Raw genomic sequence first — 27,250 nt, forward strand, 5'->3', positions numbered from 1 at the left:
TCATTGCTCACTGTTGCCTTTTATTTAAATTAATTACCTTTTTCTATAAGTCTTCCATATTGAAACTAGGAAATAGAGTACCTTTAACTTTCTCTGATGTCATTATACTAGAACAAATTTAAATGATGTTTTGCAGCATGGTTTCTTTGCAAATAATACAGAGTACCTCTTAGTGATCGCTAATGCCTTTAGTGACTTCCTCAATGCAATCAATTACTTGACAAAAAATTAATCATGGTGACTGTAATAATCAGTCCTATTTCTAAGATTCAGAGTTTGTCCTTTTGACACTGGCCCGTTCTACACCTTCAGTATTATATCCTTGATTGTCGTGAGTATTCAGTGTCTTATATTAATAATTTCATATATGTACTTGTGTTTAAACATAGTGTGTAATTTAATCTGTTCTGCTTCTCGATTCAGCTAACTTCTTACAGTACCTTAACTAAGATAATCAACGGTTTCTGTGGGAGGTTAAACCCTGGCGAGGTAGTGCTGGAGGCGGTCACTAGAGGGCAATAGAGGGTTAAGAAATAAGTACAAAGCAGTAGCCTGGTCAAAAGGACAAATAGACCAATAGGACCATTCCAGATGGTGAGTAAACACCAGTTCCTACCCCTTTGTAGGGGAGGCTAATCTCACTCAGGCTTATCCCCAAATTACAGTCTAGATAAGAATCCCATGAGGACATGTATATAACTTGGACAGAACCAGAATGTAGGATGAATCAGCTAGGAGACGCTTAACCAATCACAAAGTAATGTCAGACATTACCACTAAGTCTTGGATGGAGGTCAGACAATAGTCTTGACAATGGAAGCCTTGGTGTGATGGTTGATGTGGACATTTCTATTTAAAGCCAAGATCAAAATAGTGCAGAGTCAGCACTAATAGCCTAAACACACCTACTATCTACCACATGAATTTAGACAACAGAGCTATGTAAGATACAAGGAAAAGTCAGCTGCACTGCAGAACACTGACTGTGTGGAGAAGGACTGCAGGTACGTGACTTTAGTAATGAGATTGCCTGGGAGGAAACATGGGCAGGGAGGAGTGTGGTAAAAATCTGCTCCCAAGAGCCAGCCATCCCTGTGAGTCTCTGTAAAGAGGTGGTCTATCTTCTCTCTTAACTGGGGCTTCATAGTCCTTCACAATTGGAAGTTCATTGTATACCTGTGCAAACAAAATTATTGATAAATTTGGTTTTCTTTAAAGTCATAAGGAAAGCATATGCCATATAAGTATAATAAATAAGACTTAGTTTAACTCTCTGCATTTCATACAATAAGTACAGTGAGAAGTTTCAGTAACAATTCTAACTTTAGAGAAGATGTATCTAAATAAATTAAGGGTGGACACACTTAGAAAGCTAGAAACACATTTAATTTGTTCATCTATAAAACTAGGTGGATGGATAAATACATCTTTGTTTAAGATGATCAGTGAAAGTTTAATAACGAACCTTTAAAGAACTGACCAAAATAGCAAAGACCAAGTACTCTGAAAAATAAACATGAATCAAAATGATAAGGAGACTGTGGTCAAAGATGCATGGCATGCGTTTAAATAAAATTGTTTGAGAAGGCCTGCAACTCAAAAGGCAGTATTTCTATGCATCCTGGAAGTACCATATAGTGAACTATAAGTGACTGTAACAAGCGGAATTCTTTTGTAAATACAGTTCTCTGTAGTTTTACTGTTCTGGGATTTTAGGAGCTTTCTCAGCAAAAGCATAATTAATGTGTTAATTATATAATAATTAATTAATAATTAAAATATCAAATTATCAATTTATAATTAATAATAAATAAATACTGTGTTAGGACAATAATCTATTTGGAGTCTTCTGAATGAAAAACCAGTATTTTGTTTTCCCAGAGTGGCTAATGTTTTAAATGTTTGAATGAATTCATTACATATCTAAATACATAAAATCTAGTAGTAATGACCACCCTTGGCTCCACCTCCTCTTTCCTATCACACACAAATATGACATTACTTTTACCTAATTCCTAATTCTTCTTTAAAATTAACACATGTCACTTTCATAATTGCTTTCTCTCAAAAAAAAAGTCCCACAAATGTTTAGGCAGTATGAAGTAGAAAATGCTCCTAATTCACATTATTTGCTTATATTTTCAATTTTGTAAAATATTATTCAAAATTAATCCTGAATACCAAAAAAATAAAAAAATATGTTGTATTCCAAAGTTGGCCTCAAGAAGAACAGCTAGGAAACTCCAAATAGCAGAAGAATTTTTTTCTTTATTGCATTTAAAGTTTAACCATACAGAGGTACTTTAAAACACATTCTCTCTTGTCTTTCACTGTACAAACTATTCCAAGGATGAAGATCCCCATAGTTCTTATGGGCATTTGTGATGTAAAGCACAATAGGTGGAAATTGATCTCCTAGCAGCTGGACAGCTGCTCCCAGCTTATACCAGGCAGCGAAGTGCAGCTTCCGACAGTGGGGCTGTGTCTAAGAGGCCCATGCAACCTCTGCCTCTACTCTAGGAACCATGCAACCTAGTAGACGTGGCCTGGGATCGTCCTAGAGCAGCAGCGCTCTTCCTTTCGCTGGTCCCTGTGCACTAATTTGTCTAGCGCTAGTTTACTGTTCTGTTCCCTTCTGTAGATGGAGCTCTGCTCTTTTCTCTTTTTTTCTTCTCAATTTCTGGACTGTTTTCTTTAGCTTACGTGAGCATCTGTTTGAGAGCCCAAGCCAGATGGATACAATTCATCACTGGGAAAATCTGAGGAAAAGAAAGTCAACGTGCTTTTCACATAGGCAGGATGAGAAGGATGAAAGCATGGTGGGGCCGAGAAAACACACACTGGTCAGGAGTATACTGAAACCACTTCCACCAAACAAGAGGCATCTTATAAACTCAGGATGAGTCTCGCTTTTAGTAGTCCAGGAGAAACGCTACACTGGCCTTCTCTCTGTCAATTGGAAGCAAAAATTTATCAAAATGAAGGAGCATCTTGGTTGCTATGGAGATATTCACTTCGGCACACTACACCAAGCTCTATAAGGTCTTAGCTGTGTATGATCATCTCAGTGATGGTATAATTAAATAAGGAATTGGGCTGGGAAAAATCAATGGAAACACTCAGAAGCCAGGTTTTAGTCCATCTTGCAAGGGCCAGGATGTGGTTTCTCTTGTAAAAGAAGTTCCATGTTTCCAAGGGTAGTGCTTAATAAAATACCAAGTAAAGTATGACTAAAATGCAGCCCTTTCCACTGCTGTTTTCAGTCTAGTGTCGCTTTGTTTAACTGCTATAACTGTTAAAATCCTCATTTAGAGCTGAGATAATTGGGTCTTGTTTCCACCTTCTCTAACTTCACAGCACTAAGTAGACAGTGCAGGGCCCAGGAAAGGCCGCCTCTGGGTTGTTCTCCAATCTGGTTCCTTCCTGGCCCTCAGGCTGCAAAGTCTGCAGGCCAACTGGAGCACTAGGCCCAGTCTAACCTGAGGTCCCCAATATGCCATCCTCCATGGAACTCATATAGCAGGGACAAAGGGTGATCCCCAATACCTTTGAGCCGGGTCCAACCCTTAGCTGGATTCCAGACCCCTGGAGGCCTTTGGAAGCTTACTAGGTCCGAACATCCACCTGCCCAGGCTCCATGGGTCCTGACACATCCCCCCAGCTGGTGAGGGTGAGAAGGCAAAGTCTGATGTCAGATGTCAGACCGTGGGGAAGGCAGGTACCTTAGGCCGGGGCCTGGCAGAAGCTTTCTTTTTAAAGTTTTGCTTGCCTGTGGTAGTATTCTGACTTCGCTTTAGGGTTTTTTTTTTCTCTTTATTTAACTCTCATGTTTTATTATTGCTAATATCATTGCATTTAACTAATTTTGTGAACACTTACAATTATTGCTAACATCATTGCATTTAACTAATTTGTGAACACTTATAATTATTGCTAAAATCATTCCATTTAACTAATTTTGTGAGCACTTTCATCTTGTTTGTGACTTTGTTTTAAGATGGTCTCATGTAGCCCAAGTTAATCAATCTTACATTTGCAATGGAGTCACACTGGACAAAGGAAATGAAGATGAATATTAACGTTAAGAAATAAATTCCTGCAGTTTTGGCCACTTAGATTTTGACAAAGGTATCAAACACACACACACACACACACACACACGACTGCCTGTTTGTTTGTTTGTTCACACAAATGGGGTTTTGTCTTCTGCCGTACAACTGTGTTTCCAAAGGCAGAATGAAATTAGAACCTTATTTCTCACCTTGCACAAAAATATAGTTTTAGAAATTAAAGATCTTAAGGTAGGAACTGTTAACTGGATGCTGCTGGAGGAAACCCTAGGGAAGACCCTTCAGGATGCAGACATAGTTAAGGATTTTTTGAACAAGTATCTAGCAGTACAGGAAAGACTCTTAGGAGTTGCCATCTGGGATTATTTCAAATTGAAAGGCGTCTGCTCAAAAAAGGGAACAAATCACCAGAGTGGTGAGGTATCCTTCAACATGGGAAGAACTGTATGTCAAAGGGGAATTAGTATCTAGGATATATAAAGAACTGGATATATTCAGCCACAACCCCATCGTCCAATCAGTAAATGGACTGTTGAGACTAAAGGAAGAAATACGGAAGCAAGTTGAAAAATCTTCAATATCCTAAGTCAAGAGGAGAATGAAAATGAAAGCTCCTTTGAGATGCCATCTAGGTTAGTTCTGATGGCTGCCACGAGGAAATACATCAGTGCGAATGGTGGAGGACGCAGGGAAAGGGACGCCATATTCCCTGCTGGTGGGACTCCAAATGGGTGCAGTCACTTTAAAAAACACTGTGGAGTTTCCTTACAAAGCCCAAACACAATCCACTCATCCTGTTCTTGGGAATAAAACGGAAGGATTCTAAGTCAATATACCACGGAGGTATTTGCATATCTGTGTCTATTACAAAACAAGTCACCATAGCAAGGTTTGAAATTAGCCTAGATGTCCTTCAACACTGGATAAAGGAAATGTGGCATGTATATGCAGTGTGATGTTTATGGAGTCATAAGAGAAATGAAATAATGACATTTGGAGGCTAGTGAATGCAACTAAAAGTTACTATGGCAAGCAAAAGGAATTGGAATAAGAAATATGACATTTTTTCTCACATGAACTCACATTTAAAGTGTGTGTGTATGTGTATGTGTGTGTGGAATTATTGCAAGTGTAATTGTAATTATTGTAGTTCACAAAACTAGAAAGGAGATCATGAGAGAGAATAAAAAGATCTTAAGGAAGCTGGGAATTCGTGAAGTTAAGGAATTAAGGAATACAATGTAAAATGAAAGCAGTTGTTTGGGAAAGGGGAGGGGAATTGGGTGATCATAGTCTCTGAAGGGTAATGAAGGACAAAAAATTATATGACATATATGTATGAAGATTCCACGATGAAACCATTTGCTTTTCATGTTAACCTAAATAAGCAATAAAGGATACATTGATGATTAAAAATATATGTTTAATGAATTGGGCACTCACAACATGGAATACTCACGTGGAATGCTTTCAGTAACACTAGTCTTGAGCAGGGCCCTTGGGGAAGATTCATTATACAAAAAGTTAATAGCAACAGAGGCTTCAACATGGTATTTGATGTCTGTGACAGAAATGGTTCTTTTTATATTCTGCTTTTGGAAAAGTATTGTTACAATTCAATTTAACACCAGTTTTTCTCTTTTTTAAAAAAAGTTAAGTTTAAAAGACCTTTTCTGAGACAGGTAAACAGAAAAAAAATAACTCCTTTGTGTATGAAAAGCAACAACACTGTAAAATATAGTGGAAAAAAGAAAGCACCCAGCATGATTATTTATTTGAGAAGAAAAACAATTTTTTTTTCAAATTGTTCTGTAGCAATGTAGAATTCCACTGAAGCCGCTCTAATCAACCTTTGGATGGCGGAGCCTCTAAGTTTGTATACTGTGAGTCCCCTTGAGCACAGACTTGTAACCCAGTCCACAAATGTGCTTTTATATTTCATGGGACTGAGTTCCTTTTACATACTGAACACATGATTTGCTTTCTTATTTTATGTAATTTTTGATTCTTTAAAAAAAAGAAACAACAAGTTGCAAGAAAAAATTATAAATGGAAAAACCTTAAAAGCAAGCTAGGACTTCATCTGCAAGGCTTAAGTACCTCTCTCAGTTTTATGATGTAATGGCAGTCTTGAAAGATTTATGACTAAGTAGCACACTGATTCACGACATGAGTCTGACATCCTGTCTGGATAACATCTTCCAGGTTAAACCTTAGCCATTACCATTTCATATTCCGTGCGTAGTGCCCAAGCAAAACAACCACACTGAATGACATATACAAGTACAGCACATCTTTGTACATTTGAATGTTGTTTTGGGAACCAGTTAAAAAGAAATGGTAAGCCAACACATGGAAGATTATAAATACAGCCAGAGGTTACCTGGAATCTAATTAGGGATGCCTTCCAGCTATTGCTAGTATCTGAAGCCTCTTCTGAGTTCTTCCTTCAAAACATACTATGGGGTTAAAAGCAAAAAGAGAGAGGTGGGAGAATGGGAGGGGGAGAAGAAGAGGAGGAGTTAAGTAGAATAAGGTAGAAAAGGCTATCAGACATTGATTTATGATTTATTTACTGATTTACTTACGGAACTGCTTGTATTGCCTATTTACCAAGCATGACTTCACTTTTACCTCAATCAGAATGACCCAGGTAAATAAAAACTATGGGTCATTGCCCTTTACAACCTGCTAATTACTAGGTAAGCATCTGTAAAATCCTACCCAACCTACTTTGTCTTTTAGAGTCTAGGATGAGAACACAAACTGGACCCAGCATTTAAGGCTTTCAGAAGCTGTCCTGGTTTTGGTCTCTCTCTTTCACTCTCATTGGTGTGAGGATGCTTGTCTGGAAAGATTAGGACCACCAGTGTATCGACTGCTTCTATGCTTAAAGCATTACTTTATAAAAAAAGCCAAGTCTAATAGGCAAGAGATATAGAGAAGCAAAAACCCGTGTTCAAAGACTTGCGTGCATTCTAGCAATGCAAAGAGTCATCAATGTTATGACTAGTGATAGCATATGACTTCATGTTTATCTATGTATATAAGATTAATATATTTATTTGCAATATGCTCCCTTAAGCCGACAAGATGATGTCTATACCTTAATTCAGACTAGACCCTACATCATGGATCTGCTGCTTTTCTCTGTGTCTGTGAACTTGCCTTTTTCAATCTTAGGTGTTATTTTTACATGCAACTGCATCTTTAGCTCAGTTAAAGCACAGAAGAGCAGAAAAGAAAATGACGACATTGGATGCATTTTCAAGGGTAAGTAAAATTTCAATCAGGTTTCATTATTCAAATTCACTCCTCCTGCTGATTTAATCATTGACTTTTCACTAGTTTGTCTTTCCATCTCAGAAACACCTTCCTTCTGAACCTCTGGCCCCTTTAATTATCATGGTATCCTGTCTCTCCTTCACTCTAGGCTGAAACCCACATCTAGCCTACAACACTCTCCTTTTCTACTCCATCAGCAAATTTAAGCATCCTTCAAGAGTCAAAGCGTTTGTTTAAGGAGTGTGTAGTGGTGGTGATGGTGGTAGTGGGGGTTGGTTGGGTAGTTAAATGATCTTCCGTTTTGCCAATTTAAAGCACAATAAAAACTGAATTACGATTAGAGTTCAGAGTAGAACATTTCTTTTTCAGGCAAAGGTTGTGGAATTAAGCGATATGCCACCAGTTGCTCAGGGGATTGTGCTGCTTGGCTCACGTGGAACATAACCACGTCATCCAGCATTAGACTGTGGGGAAATAATTCTGTTCACACTCAGTTCAGTGCTCTGTCTCATTTACAGTCCAGCCTCTAACTACGCATGCCATTTCTTCTCAGAAGCCGTCTGCTTAATGTTTCAAATTCACAGACTCTGACGTTGGTGACTCAAATCCCCAGTATTGAATCATCTAGGCAAATATGAGTCAGAGCAATAGAACTCTTGCAGACAGACATGTAGCTAACTGAACGTGAGGGAAATATGTAAACTTGTGAACAACTTCTTGGTCTCAAGGGAGACAGAAGTTTTAGCTGTTATAAGATGTTAGAGTAAGAGAGAAACAGCATGAAGCTGTTTTCCTGTCTTATCTTTCCTGAACTTAGACATCTATTCAGATAATCTCATGTCCTATCATGATTTTCCTTAAAAGGCTCACAGTTACCATGTGTGGCATTTAAACAAAGATTTTACAGATAGCTGTTGTATCTTACTTTTTGCTAATTCACTTTTTTTTTTTTTTTTTTTTTTTGCCATTTGGCACAGGATTAACTCTCTCAACAGAATGTGGGTTTTTTTTTTTTTTGGCACTGTAGTATTAAAGTATTATTTTCCCTGAAAGATTAAATAAATACATGTAACCAAATGGCATAGTTTAAAATTATTCCCCACCTCACAGTATGGCTCATGTCTATTTGGGTTAATGTTATGATCCACCAAACATTAAGCAGAATGTTTTCTGAAAGTTTTGGCTGCCCTCATTTTTATTTGAAGGTTCTGATGACCCGTCCTTTAGTAGGATTCTTTCTATCACTGGTTGTTTCCTGATTAGTTACTTCTCCATTCGTAGCAGTGTTGGTATTTTACTTTTTCAGGTTTTATTCAGCAGCTCCCTTTTCTTTGCCAACAGTGCAGTTTCACAGGACTGGAAAGGAGCCAGTGAACAGTGACGAGGCAATGGTAAGATGTTAAATATGAGGTGTTGGTATAATGTGGCATCAGTAGGCATGTCACACAAGAGACATCAAAGTCCTGTGTCCTATGATTGTTCACTGCATCTGTTCTGCCATACAGATCAATACTTTGTTACTTTGTACTCTTCTCTAAGTGGCTATTTTATGGTATTGGAGAACAGCTTGAAAAACTGGGCATTTTGACATCTGAGAAACTCTACATCCCAGAAGTAACTGTGTTTGTTGTTATTTTCCACATACTCCTTGTGTCCTAGACTTGAGCCTAAGTGTTTCTTGTCTACATCCTCTGGAGCACTGCAATATCATAAGATTATGTGGCGGTTTCAAAGAAAATGCTTCCCATGGGAGTGGCACTAGTAGGAGTGTGGCTTTGTTGGAGCGGCTGTGGCCTTGTTGGAGGAAGTATGTCATAGTGGGCGTGGACTTTGAGGTCTCATATATGCTCAAGCCAAGCCCAGTATCTCACTCAGTTTACTTCCTGTTGCCTGCAAAATGTAGAACTCTCAGCTCCTTCTCCCATGCCGCTATGTTCTGCCATGATGATACTGGACTAAACCTCTGAACTGTAAACCACCGAATTAAATGTTTTCCTTTATAAGAGTTGCCATGGTCATGGTGTCTCTTCACAGCAACAGAAACCCTAACAAAGACAGATGATCATCTCCACCTGCTGCTTTTCTACCCTAGAACTACCTGGGTGTATAAGCATGCTGTGATTCTTACAGAGATTTCCACCCTAAACATTTCTCTACTGCAGGATTTTTTTGCAAATGAAAGCCTGTGCTGTCTTTAAAAAAAAAAGAATAAAGATAGAAAAAAAAAAAGCCTTTCAAATGAAAACATTAAATGAGAATTCGTGGAATACAAATTATGTATGGCGTCAGATAGGACTGAGGGGTATGCATGAGCAATGGATAGTACCTGCATCTTAAGTGTATCTTCTCATGGATGAAACAAATTCAAAATGGTTTAACTATAAAGAGCTATATCTAAGACAAATAGGAAAAATATTGTCATTGAACTACCTCATCATTAATAGTTATGTGTAATTCTGGCATACACATTAAAATGAAGGTCGTACTTTGCACGAAACAACAACAGCAACAACAACAACACATTTCCTAATAAAATACATGCTTAAGATCCTGGTAGCTTTCTGTTTCTGTTGTTGATGGATTGTCATTTTTATGTTTTCTAACTTTGATGCCTATTTCTGGAACATGATTATGGCTCAACATTTTATTAATTTGCAGCAAATAACTTGGTAATTTGTCTTCCTTGATATGTTAAAAAGGAAAGAAAGAAAAAAAAAACCCAGAGTCTTTCAAACAGCCCTGAAGCCTGGGAGGATGGGCTGTGAATCTGCCTTAGAAGGCAGCAGTTGGTGTCTGTGAACCTTTCATGTCTGAGGTATTGGGCTTTTCTGTCAAAGATGGCATTTGAACAAGAAGTTCCCCAATGAGAAAGAGCAAATCACAGAACAAGTTTCAAGCCCAACAAGGAAATAAGCCAACATACCTATGAAAGACAACATGTACTAACCTGCTGACTCCTGTAGACCAAAACTGAATGATGGGAGAAGTAGACTAGTGTGTGGTTCTGTGTAGACAGTGGGTATGCCAGCATAAGAGGCCAATGAGGGTGTGGGGGTTTCAGAAGGCTTCGGGAACTTGAGTGGTAAAATTCCACAGAATAAGACAACTAATTTTCTCAGAGTTTCACACTAAATAGCAGGAGAAGGGAATGTGATTACCCAAATATGATATATTTTAACCCAACTGTCGCAGAGAGCATCACTCTGTAAACAATGGAAACTTTTAAATATGAGAAAGAAGAGAAAGACAGAGACACAGAGAGGGAAGATTCAAAATGATAGTGAATTCCTTAGACCTTGTTTCACTTGAGAAAGACTGAACTTTCTTTTGTATTAAAAAGAGACTTTATAATATTTGTCTTTAAAATCCAGGGGAATGGATGCTTGGGCTTATATGCTTGGACAGACTGTATACTTTAATATCGAAGTTTGCTGTGGTAACAAAGAAGAGCGTATTGTAGGAAACATTTATCTTTATAAACTTGTTTCTACTATTGGCACAGTTGTTTATTCTTTGGCCCAGAAGCCACTGCAGAACACAGCAGTATTACTTCCCAGGCTGGCTCATAGGTTGCTCAACAAGTGATGTGTCCTGGAGAACAAAGAAGAGATCACCATGTGGAAAAGATTTTTTTTAAAGGACCACTTTCTAAAAATAAAAGCAAAATGACACATTTTTAGGCATATGAAAATTAGGAAACAAAGAGAGAAAATATGTGCCACAATTAAAAGAGTACTCTCAGAAATAAATCCCTAAAAGTTATAACTCTAAAATTTCCCATGTGGAACCAGCTTGCCCAGTCTTTTGCTACAGTAAGAGAAAAGAAGGCAAACGTGCGTGCCTGTGTATGCTTGGATGGACATTTGACATCTAATATGACTAATATCTAAAACCACAGCACTTTCATTTTCATAGTCTTTTATTTACTCACGGCTGTAACCAAATGCTCAACAGAAGAACTTGAAGGGGAGGTTTCTTTTGACATTTCTGGAAAGGCAGGGTTGTAAGGTGGCTTGGTCCATGGTAGTGGCAGCAATGGCAGTGCAGTATGCTCATATATTGATGGGCAGGAAGCAGGGAGAAGCTAGGACCTCATAATGGACCTCTGTTGATTACTCACCTCCAGCTGGCAGGCCTCACAGCCTCCCATATAGTCCTACTGGTTGAAGAGAGAGTATTCAGACAAATGAGCCAACGAGGGACAGCTCATACTCACTCAGTTAATGCTGCCCTGGACAATCATGGCCAGACAAACACTTTTCCATTGGCAACACCTCTTGGTCATAGTCACCAGTGTGGCTGCATCTTCTTTTAAAATATTACTGAGTGTCTATGTCAGAACTTCACGCAGATATTCTGCTCCATCTATTGTGCTTAATTTAAAAACATGTTTATGGCTCTAACTTCTCAAGCTATAAAATCTAAAGGACCAGGAAAAGGCAAGGGGAAGTCAAAGGTTATTATTTATTGTAGGCTTTAAAGACAAAAAGCACAATTTTCAGCAATTCTTTTGTGATTGGTTCTAACTGCTATTTGAACAACACCCATTCACTAAAATGCTTTCTGTTTTGCACAATAACCTCTGGCTTTGAAGATTTTTGATCTCTCCCTTTGTTAGATGTCCATGCTTGCTGGATCTGTTCAGCAACCAATCAGAGCTCACCCATCGCTTAATGTCTAGACAGCATTAATTCTTGCATAGGACAGAGTAAAGGTATCCATAGCAGGCCTTCCTTGGGTAAACCTCACCTCAGTTTATCCTCAGTGCAGCTACTAAAGGAACCCCATAAACCTACTTGAGATCATAGCGTTCCTAAGATCCAAACTTCTGCTTGATTAGAGGGAAAGTCCTTGCCTTTAGGAGATGGCTTCTGTTACTTCTTCCATCCCATTTTTTCCCTTCATTTCTTCATTTCTCTGTTCCAGTTTTTCTGGGATCACTTCTGGGCACAGCAGAGGTACCACTCTCCCAAGACCTGTGCATTTTCTGTTCTTCTTTCTTGGAGCAGTTAGCTAGAAGTTTATCCCTTATTCCCTGATCTCCATAATATTGCTGGCCCACAATTTCTGACTTAAACCCTCCTTCCTGCCTTCTCATCTTTTGCAAAGAAGGCTACTACCTCTTACATACTGTGCTGTTGACTTACTTTTTCTTCCAGTTGGAATTGAGGTATTAAAGTTCAAAAATGGCAATGTTCCAAATGTTTACAAGTCTGAACACCTTTAGTTTTATGACTCAGTTCTCTGAAAGCCTATTGCCTTTTTATCTTAAACAAATTGCTTTGCCTAAGAAAGGAATCTCTTTCCAAAACGTGGGATCTATAAAATCCGATATACAAGTCTTCCATCTTCCTCCTGAGATTGCACTAGGTGTTATTTCAATGGCAGTGGGAAAATGAGAGACATACTTGTACTGAACACTGCACTGGAGCTCTGTTGTAATACCACTCAACATGGCCCTCAGAAACACCTATTCCCCATCACAGGGGAGCTTGCTACTAAAGACAAACCTCACATTCCACACTAGACCTTCTGTGGGAGAACCACATTAAAGAAGAAACCAAGGGCAGCAGGCAGAAAAAGTCCTTCATGTGATTCTCAGTACTATTTACTGTCGTAAATTCGAATTATTAACACTTAGGAGCTTGTTAAAAACAAACTAGGTGTGGTGGAAAATGCCTGTAATTTTAGCACTTTGGGGTGGGGGCAGGAAGAGTCAGGGTTTAAAGTCATTCTTAGCTACATAGAAAGTTTGAGATCAGCCTGGGCAGCATGGCATACTGTCTCAAAGCCAAATAAAAACATTAAAGGAAGGATATTAGAATCAGCAATATATTTAAAGAAATATTTAATTTTTTCAAAGTTAAAATATAGAAAGTAGATAATTGCTGTTTCTAATACAGTAACAAAACCTGGATTTCAGGTACATTTTAATTGTCTTAGGGGACCTATATATGTTGAACATTTAAGTTATCAGAGTGATGATAAAATATTAACAAATTTTGTCTCTCACTAAGGGAAGATAAACTGATATTGTCATCTTAAATTTATATATGAAACAAACCAAAATAAGAACTTATGTCAATGTACCAAATTTGAATGGGGGAGCCAGTTAGAAAATGAAATTTTAAGTAATTATGTCTATTTTGCTATAGTTGCTTCTACTGGAGGAACATATTATTGACTTCTACCCTGAAGATAAACTATACAGCTAAACCAAGTCTGTCCTGTCAATCATCTAGGAAATGGAATGGAAAAATCAGTTCTTAAATTAGAATCCCATTTTCATTACTTTGGGACTTTGGCCAAGATAACAAATCTCTCTATGTGTGAGTTCATCACACACAAAATGAGGTTTAGAGAATGTATTGAGACACAGATTTAGATAGGTCCACACATTTTGGCCTCTATCTATTGGAGGATCTATATAAAATTAGGGTATAAAATAGTTATTGTTAGTTAATATTTTACCAGTATAGATATACTATCAAATTTACAGCATAAGTTATTAAAGTATAGGTTATTAATGTAAGGGGTTAAGTAAGACGGCATAGAATTTGGGTCAATTGTCTATAGAACGTTGGTTTATTTTAGATGGAAGAAACCATCTTGAACTCATCTAAATGTTGAAAGAAAGATTTGGGGGGTATAAATATAAATTATGAAGGGGAGAGAGATAATGGAAGGAGTCAAGTCTTTTGTCTTTTCTTGATATATTGAGGCAGACGAGAAGGAAGATAGAAAATGGCTTATGAGCAATGATAGCAGCTTTATAAATTTGCCGTCAATAATATGAAAGAGATCACTTTTACAGGGATCTTTTACAATATTGGCAGATGGCCTGGTTTGAATAAGTATGGTCCCCAAACACTCATGTGTTTGAATGCTTGACCCAGGGGGAGGCATGGCCTTGTTGGAGTAGATGTAGCCATGTTGGAGAAAGTGTGTTACTGTGGAAGTGGGCTTTAAAGTCTCATATGCTCAAGTTACATCCAGTGTGGCACTCAGTCTTCCTTCAGTGTCTGTGGCTCCAGATGTAGAATTCTCGAGTCCTTCTCCAGTACCTTGTATGCTTGCATGCTGTCATGCTTCCTGCCATGATGATAATGGACTAAACCCTTGAAACTCTAAGCCATCCCCAATTATATGTTTTCCTTTATAAGAGTTGCCATAGTCTTGTCTCCTCGCAACAATAGAAACCAAGCAAAGACAAAAGTATTAAGAAATTAAAGAATGGGGGCTGAAGAGATGACCCAGAAGCCAGAAAGACTTATTGATCTCTTTAAGGAGCTGAGTTTGGTTCCTAACAAGCACACTGAGCAGCTTACAACCACCTGTAACTCCAACTCAAGGAGATAAAACACCCTATTCTATCCTTGATAGGCACCTGAATATGTGTGATACACACACACACACACACACACACACACACGCACACACACATTTTAAAGAATTAGAAATGGTAGTTCTGAAGATTAAGACACATATCAGAAGGAAGAACCCCGTGTGGTCATAATTTCAGATAAAGGTTCTACACTTGAGATTTGAGGAATATTTGTTTCTATTGATCTTAAATAAATTGACTCCAGAATTGCATTAAAAATAAAGCTCACCATATGCATGTGCTTGTGTTTATTTAGAGTTAGGGTTCCACTTCCAAGTTGGCCTCGAAGTCACAATTCTCCTGGCTCAGTAACTGCATAACTGGGATGATAGGTGTACCTCCATGTCAAGAATTTATATTTGCATGTGACTTTAAATTTAGTGTAATATTGCATATTTGGGGATTAGGAAGAATGAGGTTCATGTTTACAACATATTGCAATCATTGAAATGCAATAGCCACTGTAGGAATGAAAATGACGCATGAGTGCCGTTGTGCTGGTATAGGGTGAGAAAACAGTCAGAAAACTCTGGGAAAGGAGATGAAAGTGGTAGAGGGCCTGCAGCCACACAGTGGAGTTTCCCAGAGGAGAATGAAGAATCGTCCTACAAGGAAGATGACTGTGGAAGTGCACACAGCCCTGTGAGAAAGTGTTAGAACCTTTGCAGTGCTGACTGACCCTGAGTAGATTCATCAATGTTGAACCCGATTTTGTAGGTCTTCAGAGGGACTTAGGAACTGGATTGCAGCCTCCAGGGAAGGGGAAGTGCTGAAGTGTTAGCTGGCAGGGCTAGTGCTGTGCTGTGGGAATTTCACTCCGATTCTTTGTAGGGGTGGATTCTTATGCTGCAAGCATTCCCTGCCTTTTAAGAGGTAATTGAAATATTGGCCGCCAAGCACATGGAGTTTTATTTCCACCAAGCCTCAATTATGTGCTAATTCAAAACTAGTTTTGATGCAACTACTAAGTGTCAACCATGAAGCAATATGGGATTCAAAGCTAAATTACCCCAGTCTTACCTCCCCCTTTCCATCTGACCCTCCCATTCCAAATCCCCACCCCCACACATTCATGACTATTTATTTACATTTACTCAGCTCTTATAAATATAAAATTTGCTAGTAAATGAATGGAACTAAGAAAAAAATCATCCTACACTGGCCTGGGCTTGATGAGTGGGGTCCCAGCCCTGAGAGTGAAAGTGGACACAAACTCACATTCTTAATACAAAAGCTATCTACAGCTGATAACCATTTGCAAATGAAACTTTAGTTTTCTCTGATGGAGTCTCACTGTTCACTGTGTATACAAGCCAGTCTTAAGGGCAGGCCTCATGCGGGTTTTGTGTATGTGGCCAACACAAAACAAACTATCTAGCATTTCTAGAGGTTCTTTGTCTGATAATACTTTGTCAGGATTATTTGTTTGTTTGTTTGTCTTTCCTTTTCCCTTTCAGGTCCTTTGGGTATATGTTATGGTTTCCAGTTTTGTGTTCCTATAGTGTATATGTGTGTGCAAATGTGTGCATCTCTGTATCCACACGTTACTTGGCCTTTTCTTTGGCTACTTTTCTTCTGTGTGTTTGTTTAGTCCTATTCTGTTTTTATCTATTATTACTACTACTTACATTATTATTTATTTCTCATTAGTATTTTAAAAGAAAGAAAGAAAAAGTGTGGATTTGGGTGGATGGGGAATTGGAGAGGATCTGGGAGGAGTTAGGGGAAGAGAAACAGTAATCAGAATATATTTTATTAAAAAAATCCATTTTCAATAAAAAAGTTCTGGACCATTTTTTTTTGGCTTGATCACATTCTCTACATAGGGGAAATAAGTAATTGCTTATTCAACTCTTCTTTCTCTCATTCTTCAGATGTTTACTTAGCCCCTAGGAATACAGAGCCCTGGCCTGGGTCCTGTGAAATTTATGGAGTTATAAATCAGAATCTTGCTTCTCAGAGGGCCAGCAAGGGAGGTAAAAAGCTTCCTAAGAGCTGTGAAGGAGTGGAAAATCATGCCTAATAAGACAGTTATAGGAATAATTGTGGAAGGTCACTGCTAAGATAAATTATTTCTGGCTAAGAGCTCAAGGGAAGCTGCATGAGGAATGTGGGGTTTCTGCTGAATCTTAACTAGTGGCTGGCATTTGGGCAAACAGTGCAAAGGTGTGAATTCCAGAAGTGAAGCAAAGAGATGGGAAGCAGTTAGAGGAACCCTAGAAACCTTGAGCCATTTGTCCCTTCTTCTGGTGTTGAAAATGTAGAGGCAGAAGAAACTGCTCAAAAACTAGGCTAAAATGTGATTATAGCTTATATGTACGGCAGAAAGTACTGAAAAAAGCCATGGGGACATTGACCGAGCCATACAGTTTAAGCTCAAAATGCATGCTCTACAGTTTAGAAGCTATGTACTCATGGTCTGCTTGTATAACTCCCCTAAAATGTTAATATTCTATCCATAAAAATGAGAACATTTGCTAAATATTTTATGAATATTTTCAAATATTGGGTGTGAAGATTAAAAGGCAGGATGCTTGAAAAGAAACAGGCACATGAAACCCCTCAGAGAAAATTAATTTCTTTTCTCATTTTTGATACATTGGGGAACCAAGGGCGCTGTTTGCTGAAGGGGCTGTTGTTATGAGTCTCATGTTTTAGTAAAGCAACAGTACTAGATGAATTGGAAGAGAGAGGGGGTAAAAGCTAAAGGACAAGAGTAAGAAAGATTTCTTTCTTCTTTTAATTACAATAGAACACACACAGAAACAGATGCCTCAAAGAAAAACCACTAGTGGGGATGTTTACTATTTAGGCTAATAAAAGAACATTTCATCAAACTAATTACATCATAGTAAAATAGCCACAGGGTGAGATGAAATCACAATTGTCTGTAGAAATTTGCTAGAATTCGTAGTTCTTAGCCCTCTGCACCTGGATACATTTCAACCATCTAGAATAGCATTTTTAAGAAACTCAACAGTATTACCTGGACAGATATTTATCCTGATGATGAATATGTCTAATTTTAAACGAGTCTTTTGAGGCTCATTGAATATTCAGCACTTTGATCATCAATGTATGCCACTAGCCTACCTAATCAACACGTCTACTCTCAGCGAATCCAAAAGTTGAGTAAGACTAGCAGCTATCTGCTGGATGGCCTTGGCTTTGGGTTCTTCTTTATTGATGGTCTAAGAGAGACTTGAAAACTACTCTCCGCTTGCTATATTCATATTCTAAAGGTGAAGCAAGCCTTGAAAGAAATTCTTGTTTATCTACAGATAACTATAAACATTTATATTTTTCAAGTGCCTCGGCATTAACTAAATATTTGTTAAGGCAAGGAGTGAATTTTTAATAACTAGTATTGAACATTATCTGAGTATAGAACACTACTTACTACGAGGATTTTCAACAAGTAGATAGAGTAGGAAGCATATACGACCTTGATGTTGATGGGAAATGTGTGTGTGTGTGTGTGTTGACACATAAGGCCATACAACATACAACGGGCTAATTAAATCTAGTCCCCAAGCTTCTCACTTTATGCTGAGAGTCACTCCAAAATTTAGTTGCTTTTTCATCGTCTTACTTTCTCATTAACACTTCTTATCAACTATTGCTATTGTCTCCTTCAGATGCATAATTCCTTAAAAGAAAGAAATAAAAGCAGCAAAACAGACTAGTCTCACAGTCTTTTAGCTAATTCTGTGCCTCACCCCTTATCCCTAAGATATAGACCAGCCCTGGGTCACGATCCTCTTCTCTATGGTTGTTCTCATAATTTTCAGTGGTTTAGATGTCCACAGGAATGAGACATCCAGCACTCTATCCTAACATCTTAACTTCCTCACTTCCAAAGACCTCACCCTCTAGCTCACTCTGCCCTCACTTCGCTATCATGTGTAAACACTGCACTACTTGGAATGTTGTCCCATCACGAGTTTTCCCAACCACTATTTCCTGTCCTTTCACCTAGCAATCTATTCACTCAACCTGTATCCACAAACTCAGACCACCGACTGTCAGAACATAAATCCCCTATATGTCTTCTTTCCACAGTCAAGTCCTTGATCAGCCACTGTGTTCACTTTGGAAATCTCCCAATCTGCTTAAATCCAGCTCTGCAATTGAGGTGCTTACCCTTGTGTCATCTGAATACGGCAGGATAGAAACCACTATGTCTGACCCCAGCAAAACTAAGCCACAAAGCTCAGGTGGGTTTCCTGGACTGCCAGCTTTCTGACTACATTTCCCTGCTCAGTTCATTTTTTTTCAGTCCCTTTAGAAACCATTTTATATCCAACTTTCTCAGACATCTAAATCTCAGTTGGTGATCTCACTTTTCATGTTATGTAGAAAGCAGAATGATTCCAAAGTGAACTCCTCCATAGTCCTCCAATCAAGTTTCCAATCTCTTTGCACTTTGTAACCATCTTTGTTCCTTTCACCATGAGTGAAAAGATAAAAAACAGCAAATGTGATTTTAAGGGACAATTAGGAGGACTTACGTTCTAGATCAGCGGTTTTCAACTTGTGGCAATCTAACCCCTTGGGAGTCTAACAGTCCATTCATAATGATCATGGATTGTATATCCTGCATGTCAGATATTTACAGTAAAATTCATAACAGTAGAAAATTACACTTACAAAGTAGCAATGAAATGATTTTAGGGTTGGCCATCACTATAGCATGAAGCACTGTATTAAAGGGTCACAGTAAGAGGAAGGTTGAGAACCACTGGTCTACACATTAATATTTATCATACAACGAAGGTTCCATTGGAGAAAAGGATAGTTATTAGAACAGAAGAGTCTAGAAATGGACCAAACGTAACAGTTGATGATGATTATGCAATGTTATGGAGAACATGTGATCTTAAAAGTTATCTCTGTCTCATTCTCCCCTTCTTCTGTGTGTGTGCATGCGTGTGTGCATGCATGTGTGTGCGTGTTCAGGCATTCATGTGCCACAGCATGCATGCCCACATCATGACCTGCTCATGCAGATCAGAGGACAATTCTAGGGAGTCTTTTGGGAATCAGTTCTCTCCTGCCACTTTGTGGGTTCTGGGGATCAAATTTAAGTTATCAGGCCAAATAGACAGACAAATGAGAGGGAATACTTTGGAATTCTGATTTAATACTACATTAAAAGTTAATTCCAGTTGATCTAAATATAAAAACAAAGCAATAAAAGATTTAGGAGGAAAAGCCTATTATGATGATATAGTATAAGCTAGAGTCTTAAATAAGCAAGGAAGGAAAATAACAGAAATTAAACTACAATAAAATTAAAACCTAGTCAGTAACAACCCCATTACTGAACCAGCGAGAGTGGAGGAGTCGTGCAGTACAAACAGAAAAAGGAAGAGATTATATAAATAATCATCACACTCCACCAAGGAATGAACAGGCACTTAAACAGAAAGTAGAAGGACAATTTGCATGAATATTTACTAAAAGACACTTGACATTATTAGTTATTATGTAAATGGAAATTTTAATCAGGACAGCATACCAGTGTGCAATGACCATGAATTCTAAAATGGAAAGGGACAGCACGAACTGTTGGTACAGATGGAATTTACCACGTAGTTGCAGTGATTCATAGTTCAAGCTCAGATGTGACGACTTTGGGAACTGCTGGGCAGGATCTACAAAAGTCACACACTCATGGACCTGTACCTCAGCAACTCTACTTGATAAAAAAAAAAATGAATGCAAAGATATGCTCAACAAAGCATGGGCAACTGTTTAGCATTATTTTTTTAATTTATTTATTTATTAAGGATTTCTGCCTCCTCCCCTCAACCACTTCCCATTTCCCTCCCCCTCCCCCGATCAAGTCCCCCTCCCTCATCTGCTTGAAGAGCAATCAGGGTTCCCTGACCTGTGGGAAGCCCAAGGACCGCCCACCTCTATCCAGGTCTCTTAGGTGAGCATCCAAACTGCCTAGGCTCCCCCAAATCCAGTACGTGCAGTAGGATCAAAAACCCACTGCGATTGTTCTTGAGTTCTCTGTATTCCTCATTGTCCGCTATGTTCAGCAAGTCCGGTTTTATCCCAGGCTTTTTCAGACCCAGGCCAGCTGGCCTCGGTGAGTTCCCAGTAGAACAATCCCATTGTCTCAGTGTGTGGGTGTACCCCTCGCGGTCCTGAGTTCCTTGCTCGTGCACATAGCATTATTTTCATACTAGTATCAAACTGGAAAGCACCAACATTCTTGATGATGGAATGGGTAAACACTGTAGCATATTTACGCAAAGGAACACTATCACACTGAGAGATTCAACAAGTTACATCAATAGGCAACGGCGTGGAGACATCCATAAGAGGAAGACACTGACTTATTATGAGAGAAATCCAATTCAGGTTGCCTGCCTTTCCTTAGGTTTTTGGAAATGTGTGTCTAAGGTTTGCAAAGTCTATGATTCAGAAGCCATCATTATGACCTTCTTAAAGGAGAAGTGGTGTTATTTCTCTGGGTTACCACTTGGAACAATTCCTGAAGAATAATAAAGTTACCTTGAAATGGATTGAATGCAGGCAGTCACTTTCTCAATTATCCTTTCTGTCATCAGAACAATGACAAGCATCCATTGACCACTTACGAGCATCCATTGACCACACTGCATCATTATCCCTCTTGGACTCTTACCAAATCTATGTAAAACAGGAACGTGTGTAACAATGATAGCTCCCTAGATTCTGGTGTTTAACAAAGATGCTTTTAATTCATCATAAGCATAATTGTCATCAGAATAATGGAACGTATTCATAAAACTATTAGTGATTTCTGGAAAGCCCCCCATCGCTGCTGAAGCTGAATGATGTGTAGGCCTAGAGATTTGCCCTTTGACTGGCCCTTGAGGTGACTCAATCTGCATTTCTGAGTTTGAGAACTACCACCACCTAGAGAGCAGGGTTCTCAATGGCTCCTCAGTCTGCAGGCAGACGTCTGCATGCAATAACAGCTTCCTGACGGTGACTGATGTGCAGTGTTGTCAGAGCAGTGTGACATAAATTGTAAAGGGAATTTGTTACATTAGCTAGGCAGCATAAAAAAGAGTTTCACATTTTGATTCAAAAAAATAAAAAAAAAACCCCAAACATAAAAAGGAGTGTTGTGTTGATGGTATCGAACATGAATTCAGCTCTAGACATTAGACTCTGCTCAACTGGCGTAAAGATATTTGACTCCTCTCACATTTCCCATAACCTACTTTCCTCTTGAAATAATCCATCCCACCGGGATTTTATCGCTTCCTTCCTTTTGTTCTTTAGAGGATGCAAAAAGCACACACATGTTCTCACAGTCAGAATAAGCGCCATATTCTTGGGCCTGAAGTATTGCTAGTAAGCCCAGAACTAGGCACTCATGACCACTTTTTTACAACTGTACACATTTACAGGAAAGTCCCAGGGAAAACACCAAGTGAGACATCTCTCACTGCTTAACTCAAGTAAAAAGCTGTAGCAAATCACAGGAGCAATTTGAACTTTTCTTGTCTACAAAGCAATTATGCAACTTATTGGACCGAACATGAAATGTTAGCAGGAATCAGCATCTTCTTACTGGATGCTTGGCTGCCCTGAAAATGCTGAGTCAGCCCTTGATTAAAGGGGGAAAACAGGAGTCGGTTCCATCTTCTTAATCTTGTTCCATCTTATTAGGTAAACTTCCAGATAACCATAAAGGCAGGATAGATATTTTATCAGTATAAGATGTTCAGGACCAAATGTCCTGATTCAGTGGAAAGCCTTGAACATACTTTATTGAGTAAAGTAAGTTTATATAATTCAGTTTCATATTTTTCAACTTCTGTTGGCTCTCTGAGCAAATTTGAATTCTATAAATCAGTTGAAGTGTCTTTATGACACGTTCATTTCATGAGCCAAGGATAAGGACGGCTGGGAATAGAGATGAAAAACTTAATCCTAGGCCACAGATGGGCTAATTTTTCCAGCCAACAATTGCTCTTTTATAAATATCAAATGCTCTTGACTTTATGATGCAATAAAAATGACTCTGAGGACACTGAGACCCTTCCCTTTTCTCCTCCCCATCCTCTTCTTTCTTTAATTTACCATTGTTTTCTTTTTTTATGTTTGAGATAGGGATCTCACTTTGTAACTCTGGCTGACCAGGAACTCACTATATACACCAAGCTGACATCAACCTCTCAGAGGTCTGCCTGCCTCTGCTTCCTGGGTGCTGGGATTGAAAATGTGTGCCACCATGCCCTGCACTCTAGCTCTTCTAAGGATGAAAAAATAATTTATCCTACTGATGGCAACTTTTGACAGTGTGCTAAGCAGTGGAAATTATGCTGTAAGCAAAAGTCTTTGCAAGACCAAGATTCCTACAAAACACTGGAGTCTTGATTTTTCCAGACTGGTTACTGGCTACTTGGACAGGATTGAACTCCAAGAACAACTTGAAGCAAGTGAAGTTCTCTGTCCTGAAACCAAACTCACAAGACACATAGATTGACACATGAACTGTTCAGGAGTAGCTTGACCCTTGACCCTAATGCTTTACCTGCCTTTCAAACTGAATTTGCACCATGTAAAAAAAGTTAAGATCATGGATATTCTAACAGAGTAAAAAAAAAAAAAACAGAAAAATGTATGAACACCTTAAGAAGATTCTAGTTAGCCGACTGACAGCATTTTATGCATTTCTCAGGTATCTGCACTGTGACAGTCACTCAGACTTCCTCCCCACTCAGAGAATCAGCAGCAAATTCCACTCAACTTCACGGCATCTTCAGAATTATCTTGGCAGTTAGATATGGCACCATAAGAAAAAAATACACCAACAAAGAAACTAAGAGACCAACAGAGGCATATTCCATATCCATCACACTTAAACGTCACTTTTTTTTTTTCTTTTGTGGCCTCTGTTCTCTTTGTGATGACCTGGGGATTTGGTCACGCAATTCTAGATTTTTGTAACAAAGAGTTTGTAAACGACACCTTGCCTTGTGATTTCTGCTCTGTACCTGAAAAAATATGTGAACATACTTGAGGATCGAACCAGAATCCAAGCAGCAACCAATGAGTTCTCTGGTTGCTGGATGAATATAAAAAGCCTGACACCACTCAAAAGCTCGCAGATGGCTGTCAGGGAAAGGAAAGGCAGGAGAATAGGACCTGACTGTTCACACTAATATTGACAGACGGTACATCATTCACCCACTCATCTCTTCATTCATTGGATTGTTCCCACCGCCCCATACTTTCTGTTTCTCTCTTAAATGGAGAAACCAATGTAAATGAAGGTTTACGATGTTTTCAGATAGTAACTAGAAGTGGTAACACTTACTTTCCGGTGATAAACTGGCTCCTGGACGGTGTGCAAATAGGCTGGACATAGTAATTCTCTAGTTTAACTCCTTCCGCAGCGAGTTTGTCAAGAGTGGGCGTCTTTATCTCAGATCCGTGGTAACCCACGTCTCTAAATCCCTGATCATCAGCTAAGATGAAAATGAGATGGGGCTGGGCGGTGCCCGTGGCGCCTGCTTCAGATCTCTCTTCAGCTTGAGCACCCAGGAGCCCCTCCTCTTCTAAGCCCTGGCCCCAGCACAGGTAGCCATAGGTGAGTAGGCTGAGGATCCAGAAGCCTGCCAGGGCACCCATCGCCACTGCCACTATCTTTCCAGGCCACACCCAGCCCTGAGGAGGTGGCGGAGGCTGAGGCTCCGCGCTGTCCCTGGGGGCCATTCACTCGGGTCCCAGCAGAGACTCCACATGCAGAACCCTGCCCACTTTGCTGGTGTTGGCACACTCATGCATGCGGAGGGCTAGATCCAGCTGAAGGTGGCAAGGAAATCCTGCTCCCCTCCCAGCTGTCTCCACTTCCCACAACTTCGATGCTCTGGAGGTGATGGTTTAACCCGCGGATGCTGGAAAAAGTAGAAAGGAGCAGGTCCTCTCCATCAGTTTGCACTTTTTCCTCTCCTAACACCGCCCAGCAGTTTCCACAGAAAAGTTAGTATCTTCGCTGAAAAGTTCTCACGAAGAGAAAAGAACAAACAAGAGAGGACTTGATAGCCGCACAGGGCAGGGACGTTTGGTGTTCATATAGTTCTCCACTTCGTCGGGGAGTAGGACTGTGCCCATGCGCAGGCAGGCACCAGGGGTGGTGGAATTGGCTGGCATCAGTCCCGCGGCCCCGGCACTCCGGAAGCCTTGCCAAGTTGCTCTGAGCGACTGACTCCCTGCTTCTGGATGGATGACAGACTGAGCCTAGGGGACCTGCTTCTGGCAGGCCGCCTTCCCGGCTTTTTCAGGGATGTTTCCCCATCTTCCGCTGTGCGTTAGTCAATCTCCTGGACCCCTTCTCCAGAGGCGAAGAAAGGATCCTGTTCTAGAGCCGGCCTTCCCACCTCTTCGGCTATCCCTTCTCTGCCCCACAGCGCTTGGGAACACTCACGGGATCCTGGCTTGTGATCGCCAGCGCACACGTGCCCCGTAGGTGAAGCAGCTGCCCCAGCGTGAGCTTGGGTGGCTGACTTAACTTTGACTCCTGTGCTTTCTCTCTCTACTCGCCAGGCAGCTGCAGCCCGAGAACCATGCTTGCTGGCTGAGGGCGGGCCTAGGCCAGGGGAGGCGCTGGCTCTCCGCCCTTCTCTCTGCTAGGAGAAGGATGGACCCTGGAAGGCGGCTTCTTCGCTGCAGGGCGGCTCCCAGGGGTCCCCTGTGCGATGTCCCGGTGCAGGTTTTCTTTCCTTAGGTATGCAAATAGAAGCCCCTCTTGCCCATCCCGAAACTTTTGAAGACACTGGAACAAGTGAGAAGAGAAAAGAGCAACAGAACACTGTTCACTTTTCTTCCTTGCTGGCCTCCTCCTTTTATATCCCTCCCTGACTTTGCCTTTTCTTTTCTCCGTATTTTTTTTTTTGACAGTCATAATTACAACCTTTCAAGTAGTGCTTTTTCTATCAATAGTTGACCTCTCCAGTCCGATTTACCCCTTACTCTCTTCCTAAGTGAAGATGTTAAGAGTGTAAGCTTTTTTCCTCCTCTTTCCAAACTTTCGGGGATTTGCAGGCCAGGAATGGGGGGCGGGGGGGGAAGAGAGAGATTGACACGAGAGTTGGGGGGGTTACACCCTCAAGACGGGAAGCCCATCTGTGTGTGTAGTTTTGAGACCTGGAACTCCCTGTGTGCCTGAGGATGACTCGGAACTTCTGATCCTACCACCTCCACTCCCCCAATTTTAAGATTCTTCCAAGCCAGATTCATGTAGTGTTGGATCAGTTCCCCAGCACTTGTCAGCTGAACTGTGCCTTTGAATTTTTGCAGCAAACATTGTTTCCTGTCTAGCATCTTCGGGTTTTCTCCCTTTGCCCCCTCTTTCTATTTGTTTCTCCCCCTTTTCTTCTTCCATCTCTCCTCTCTCTCTTCTCCCCACGACAGTGGCTTGTTTCCTTTGAGAAAACATACTCTTGCTATGATTGTAGCCTTTTAAAACACTGCTCAGAGGCAGGATCTCTAAGGAAGAGGCCGTCAAAAATCCTTGAGATATGCTTTTTTGTTTGTTTGTTTTTGCTTGCTTGCTTGCTTCTTTCGTATTTGTTTAACACTTACTTCACTGAACACCTCCCGAGGAACTGGCATACAACACTTTAGACTCAATTAATGGTGAAGTCATAGTTCTAAGTTTCAACTAACTGTAACTTTCATTCCCTCCTGGTACTACAGTTCCTGTCGAATTCTCTGGCGAAGCTGGCGAAACGGAAACCGAACCTGGAAGATGGACCGCTGTTTCAGGCAACTCATTTCACCAGCACTCACAGAGGGCCGTTGCTTATTATCGATGCTCAGGGGAGAGATGTTGACATTTAGAAGATAGGTTTAGAACTGGGAGGAGCAATTCTGAGAGTTTAAATTTCCAGACTTATAAGGAAAGTCCTCCTGGAGATTAGAGTACTGGGGGGCAGGGCTCCAGGCTTCACTGGCCTCATGGGATGCTAGAGCTGAAAAGACAGAAATCCTCTGACAGACCCAGCTACTTTTAATTGGATAGCTCATGAATCAAGTAGGAGAAGGACTGTTTGTGTTCTTGTGTGACAAAGACAGTCAATTCCAATTTATATTTCTGGCAAGAAATTTTTAAGCCAACGTTTATGGACTATTTCCTGTGAGCTAGCCATAGGACCCTAGACACTGACACCTGTATGCACACGCATGTGCTGCTGAGTCTTGATGTGGTGTCTCATATACTTTATCCATTCTCTCCCAGCCATGAGGAGCAGTCTTCCATTCCACAACATTGGATCAGCTGAGCCAAAAATATCACTGGTACGGAGCAACTGAATCAGAATGTTTCTGCTGCTAGAACCTATACTATGGTGAAAACAACACATTCTGCTCAGCAACCACCCCAAGTCCCAATTGTTACTGTGAAAAATGCATTCTGGAGAAGAGAAAAAGAACTCAAAGAAATCACAAAGCTTATGCTTATGCTGTATGTGGTTAGGAGGTGAGGTAGTTCAGGGAA

The 27,250-nt window shown here is 40.0% G+C and overlaps 1 protein-coding gene across 1 annotated transcript in view; it reads right to left on the bottom strand.

Moving 5' to 3' along the window:
- Positions 1 to 24,468, bottom strand: part of Arsj (arylsulfatase family member J) — a 49,395-nt gene extending 24,927 nt beyond the window's left edge. The window contains exon 1 of the mRNA XM_041655982.1: positions 24,071 to 24,468. Coding sequence (XP_041511916.1) covers positions 24,071 to 24,468 — 398 coding nt within the window. The remainder of the gene's footprint in view (positions 1 to 24,070) is intronic.
- Between the last annotated feature and the right edge of the window lie 2,782 nt (positions 24,469 to 27,250).

This window comes from Microtus oregoni, unplaced genomic scaffold, assembly GCF_018167655.1.
Source record: "Microtus oregoni isolate MIOR12 unplaced genomic scaffold, Mior012 000000F_ref0000247, whole genome shotgun sequence".
Taxonomy (NCBI): domain Eukaryota; kingdom Metazoa; phylum Chordata; class Mammalia; order Rodentia; family Cricetidae; genus Microtus; species Microtus oregoni.